This window comes from Buceros rhinoceros, unplaced genomic scaffold, assembly GCF_000710305.1.
Source record: "Buceros rhinoceros silvestris isolate BGI_N320 unplaced genomic scaffold, ASM71030v1 scaffold1859, whole genome shotgun sequence".
Lineage (NCBI taxonomy): Eukaryota > Metazoa > Chordata > Aves > Bucerotiformes > Bucerotidae > Buceros > Buceros rhinoceros.
In genome coordinates, this window is record NW_010433053.1 from 8,271 (window position 1) to 14,120 (window position 5,850).

General features: G+C 49.9%; 1 protein-coding gene across 1 annotated transcript in view; it reads left to right on the top strand.

The window, feature by feature from the left end:
* Positions 1-2,832, top strand: part of LOC104500332 (receptor-type tyrosine-protein phosphatase O-like) — a gene marked incomplete at its 5' end in the record, with an annotated part of 10,815 nt that extends 7,983 nt beyond the window's left edge. The window contains 2 exons of the mRNA XM_010143962.1: positions 203-338; positions 2,728-2,832. Of these exons, the coding sequence (XP_010142264.1) occupies positions 203-338; positions 2,728-2,832 (241 nt within the window). The remainder of the gene's footprint in view (positions 1-202; positions 339-2,727) is intronic.
* Positions 2,833-5,850: the final 3,018 nt, after the last annotated feature.

The window sequence follows — 5,850 nt, forward strand, 5'->3', positions numbered from 1 at the left end:
CCACGCCCCACATTCTCCCTGAACAATGTGATAAGGGTTGCCCGGTCTTAAATCATACAGACCAACCAGCCTGTCTGACCTCAGCTGAGCTACATCTGGTTATGGCAGCTGCGGGACATGTGCTTTTTGCAGCACCGTGGATTTTCCTGAGTGTTCCCACCGGAAAGGCCTGAAGTGAGATGCCTGTCTGTGTGTGTTGCAGTGCTGGAGTGGGACGAACCGGGACCTTCATAGCCCTGGATCGGCTCTTACAGCACATCCGTGATCACGAGTTTGTGGATGTCTTGGGCCTGGTGTCTGACATGCGGTCCTACAGAATGTCCATGGTGCAGACGGAGGTGAGATCAGTTCACTTCAACGTTGCCGATGTATCGTCCCATCCATTTCATACCTCTCCGTAGCGTGCTCGTGTCCAGTGACTGTTGTTCCCCCCGGAACGACGGACCAAGTAGCTATGAGTAGCTACAATTAAGCTTTCATCTTCATTGTAGTATTGTCACGTTATTGATCTGCTGCATAGGTGGGTCTGATAATACATCTACAATCTCGCTGTTGTCTCGCCGAGGGGATGAGTTATTCTCACCTTCTGCGAAATTAATATGCACAAAATGCAGGGGGAGAGATTAACATAGGAAATTTTCAAACCAATCTGAAAAGCACTGGGCTTGCTGAGGGGATTAATGGCTCAAGAAATTATACCAGTATCAGACAGGCAGTCACGCTCGCTCAGCAGGGGATCATCTGGCCAACGCAGGAACTCAGTCTATACCAGTATCAGACAGGCAGTCACGCTCACTCGGGAGGGGATCATCTGGCCAACGCAGGAACTCAGTGACACAGCGGTAACACAGACAACCCGCCAAACAGACAACAGGACTGTGAGTCTGCCAGTCACCCTCCTTGCGCCTCTGCCTGCCCAAGTATCTACCGGGTAGTCTGTCTTCTGTTTTTAAGGCAAAGGACAGGAGAACAGTCGTATTGTCAGGATATGTAATGGAACCAAAACCACAAACCCTTTTCCCAAAGCAGAAGCTTTTATGCAGCTGAAATTTCACCAGGTCTTCTACTAGTGACGGAAAGATTTCACGCCTGTTGTCCCCTTCACCGCTTAGACACGGTAGCAGCTGGCAACCTCCATAGGGCTGGAAGTGCCACCATCGCTGTTTGCAGGCTAGGTCTGGCAGGTAATTTGTTGGCAAGGATTCTTGCACCCAGAGCAAAGCAAAGAAGACTCGAGAGCAGAGGGAGAGGGAGAGGAGGGGAGGGGAGGAGGAGGAGGAAAACCTGCAGTGGCCGTAACTAGCATCTAGAAAGGAGAAAAAGTCGTAAGTCTCAGACCATTCTGGATCATTCCTACCAAACTAGCACTTTCCATCACCACTCACTACATTAATCCAAAGGCAGATCCTCATGTAAACACCAGAGAAAACAAGTCCTGGTGGCTGTTTTCAGCTGCAACTGCGTTACTGCTCTAGAGGTGACGTGGTTATTTTTTTGTAAATTTTGTTTGTTTGTTTTTTGAGGCACGAACTCCTTGCCTGCCGGGGCAAGCATCTCAAGGGCTGGGCTTTGGCAGTCGCTGAGCTCCTGCTGCTCCAGGCAGTGGCCAAGCCTGGCTGCAGAGGTCACTAGGTGGCACTGGCACTCGGGCGCAGAGGCCACTGGAAAGACTTTCCTTACACGGCTCGAAACCACGCACAGCTCACCTGGGTTCACGTTGTGCCCAAAACCACGCACAGCTCACCTGGGTTCACGTTGCCTCATACACGGGAAACTCGGCAGCGTCTTTCCGAGCAGTTTAAAAAACCGCATGGCACAGGCCCAAAGAGGGGTTGGATTGGAGAATACCCTGACCTGAAACCAGTGACTCCAGATTGGTGGGTGTGAGGAAACTGGGGCATTTCTGTGGCCTGCAGCACGCTTCAAACTCACCTCGGTATCTGCTGGCGTCAGCAGACGGCTGGGGACAGGGGCTGAAATGCCGACTCAGGTTTTGGGACAGTTGTTTTTGCTTGAGACCCACTTGCTCCCTGTGCCTAGTGCACGTACAGCTTCTTGTGAGGACTCGTCAGGGTTTGCCTTCTGTCTCTTTGAAATCTAGAAGTCGTCAGTTAAGGTCATTCTGAATTGAATTACAGTCTTTAACCTGTGTGATGATACCGCTTAGAAAAGCCAGTCCCTGGCAAAACTGAACCCAAAGATCACCGCAGTCCTGTTGCACAAAAACCAGTCCCCCAACGGACCAGTGCGTGTGGTCGATGGACCCAGCTTACCTACAGCGTCCTTTGCGCAGGGCTTGGGAACTCCCCTGTTAATAACTGACGGCTCTGTGAGCAAAATCAGGTTCCAGCTTTTTGTTGGTAGAGAATTCAAGCACTAGGGAATGTGAAGTTCGTTAAAGTACTTCAGGTGTGTATGTGCCAGGGATGCCTTCTGTTGCACATGGAGCAGTCAGGTGCCTTTCTGGGAACTGACTCCTTTTCATAAAGGATAAAGCGCTTAGCTCAGATCCAGCTGAACCCTCTCCCCCCACCTCTCTCTACAGGGTGTATCTGTTACAGTTGTGGGCTGTTATTTTGGAGCAGACACCTCACTGTGCCTTGTGAGGGGCTGAGGAGGGGGAGAAGAGAAGCTGTGCAGGCTCTTGCTGAAAACTATCAAACCGTTTCACTGTCTGGGTTCTCGTCATGCTTTCTGGGGTGCCACTCGTTGGGTCTTCTCTTGCAGGAACAATACATTTTTATTCACCAGTGTGTGCAACTGATGTGGCAAAAGAAGAAGCAGCAGTTCTGCATCAGCGATGTCATATATGAGAACGTCAGCAAGTCCTAGTTCGGAGTCACGGGGTGAGTCAGCAGGCCTGGCCCTGCACCATGCCCACAGCCTCGTGTCCCGGCTGCTCGGCAGCAGCCTGCCTCACAGCTCTTTGCTCCAGGAGCTTCGCTGGCGGTTTGGAGCTTTCTGGGCCCACCCCACTCTGAGGTGATGTTCACGAGGAGAGTGCAAGGAGAATCCCTGGAGCCTCTCACAGTACTGGCTCACTCATCGTTCAAAGACAAAGTCTTTGAAAAGGCTGAGCGAGCCATCTAACCGTTTGCTGTCATGTGTCCAGACGCTCCTTACAAACTGCTCCTGCACTTTAGTAGCCTGCATCCAGTGCCTGAAATGCCTGAAAAATGGATTCAAAATGAGGAACTAGGAACACAGCTGCACACACAGCACTGTGGTCTGACGTCACCTCTGCATGGGGCGCCACATCCATGTGACAGGTTGCGCTCTGTCAACAGACACTGCTACTCGTGGCCCTACCAACCTCCTCCCTCCGCCACACACACTGCTTTTTATTTCTCTTAGATGATCACCTGCCTACTTACTCACCACTCTCCCTACAAGAGAGATTTAATCCAGCAAACCCCCTAGCAAAGCAAAGCTGTTACTCCATGGACATCAGCCCACTAAATTTGTGACTTCACCTTTCGTGGAAGTGACACTTACTTATGCAGATTTGTTACAGGACAGCTCAAAAAATTCTTATGGCAACCCCATGCAAAGGCCAGTTCAATTCCAGTCTTTGCCTTCAGCTTGCTGGGATAGCAGATCACACCTGATGGATTTGACATGGTGCTTTTCTCAACCTTAGTATATGCTATGTCAGCAGCAGAAGTGAGCACTGGAAGGACGTTTTCCTGGATGTACTTACTCAAATGAACACATTGCAAATCTCACCTGAGTACTCTCTTACAGGTCGAGGACATGGGTCTGTGGGAAAATAGGGAGTGAGAACAAAACCCAGAAAGATTCCCAACAAAACCTGAAAAAACCTAAAAATGTGGGGCTTTTGCTCCTTTTACCATTATTTCCATGTCGCTAAATCTGCCAGATGCAAACATCTGCCCAGTCTCCATGAGGAGCACACGGTGGTTTTTGACAGTGACAGACTGGGCGCCAGGGACCCTCAGGGGGAAAACCGCTTTGTGGGTACATCACACTAGATGCCCATACCCCGGTGGTTGCCTTAAATGTAAGTGTCCTAGCTCAGAACTTTGGGTTTTAATCATGGGGGCAGATGACACTTTTGTCCATGTGTGACAGCATTACTGCGACTGATGAGAAGTTGCGTTTATGTCCCGAATGTGACCTACATCCCAGCTGAGAGCTCTCCATGCCGGGTTGGTTGCTGGTGATTTCTGAATGAGTTTCTGTGTGATTTTTTTAGAGGAAAACAAAGTCACCCTTGAAATCAATCATTGGAACATGGGAAGGCAAGTTTCACCCAGCTGCAGACATTAACAGCTGGGTGAAGGAGCAGCACCTCCCAAAGGTGCCACTTTGGGGCTGTAGCCAGTACAGTTGGGCCATCCCAAGAGACGCTGGGGTGTGGAGGCTGAGCCCAGCTCCCAGGCATTAATGCCTAAACCCCCGATGCTGAAATGGATGTGTTAACAAAGAGCCCACCCCTGGGTTTGACCAGGTGGGTTAGAGATATTCCTTTGAAGGACCATCCCTGTTTGAAGGGCTTTAAGAGATTTCGCATAAATTCAGGGAGTCACTGTGAGCTGGAGTGAGAAAGGGGGCCTGTTTATTCCAAATCAGTCTATCGTTGAGTCAAGAAGAAAGTGACATGTGACCTTTAGGCACAATTCTTAACTCCTGCGTTCCTTGAGTTTCTGAGCACAGTTCACTGCAGAAATTGTCCAGAGTTTAGATGAGCACTTCTGAAAATCAGCTGTTTAATCTACAGATGAGACCGTGACCAAGATGGAGCGGCACTCCACCTTGTAGCTTTACATAAAAACCTTCCCCTTCAGCACAGATCTACCACAGAAATCCAGGACACAAACCACTCCAAGAGCTACAGCATCCACCCGAGCGTAGCGGGGGCAAGGATGGAAATGGCCATCATTCCCAGCGGTGGCCATTTCCAGCTCTAGTGCTTCTCCTCCACTCTCTCAACATTGTCAGAACATGCTCACAAACGTTACAGATGTCAACATTCAGGCAAAGTGAGATCTTACCCTGAAAGCTGCCATCTTCCTTCAAACTTCCTTCAAGAGGGAGGAGCTGGTGTCTCCTCCAGCTTGCTGCGCTGGTGGAGGCAGTTGCCAGCCATTACAGAACGTTAGGTTTCCACAGCTGCCAACTGCTCCTCCAGTTCATGACATCAGCGTCATGGCGGTCGGTGACCTGACCAGCTGGAACATCTTTTCGTCCATTGCTTCAGCGTCAAGTATGAAACTGGGGCCGTTTCAAAGACTGCCACTCCAGTGTTTCTTTAACATAAAACCAAACGCAGCCATTCAGCCAGGCTTACTTCTTGCCACAGTTGAACTGTGGTCTTGGGGTCACGTCTTTGATCAGACAGACACAAATCTTACTCCTTGACCAATTTTCACCCCAATCCTTGTGCCCTGCAGTTTCTTACTGTAGCACTTCCTGTGGACTGGGAAACTTGCTGCTTGCTGTCAGTGCACTGTCAGCTGTTCACGGCTTACGCTGGTGGGGTTAATTGCTTTTCTTTTTTCCGGCCTCCAGGATGTCTGCTGCTGCATCTAAAGCAAAAAGAAGAGCGTACCCTTGTGTCCCTCATGAACTCCTCTGTTCCTGTTGAGGTCCTGGGCTGCCTCTGATCAAAAATTCTCTCAGAAGGAAAATGAAGTTTCAGTGTTGGGAAATGGGAAGGCATCCTGTTATCTATCTGCAGGATGTGGAGGGTCACATTACCACACAAAGTGACCCCAGTGACTTGGAGGTGCTGACTTACTTCTTCAGGGCACTGTTAGATCAGAACCTGCGAGTAAGACATAAAAGGTGCTACGGAAAGGATAAAGAGAGCTTACACCGCTGAAGAAA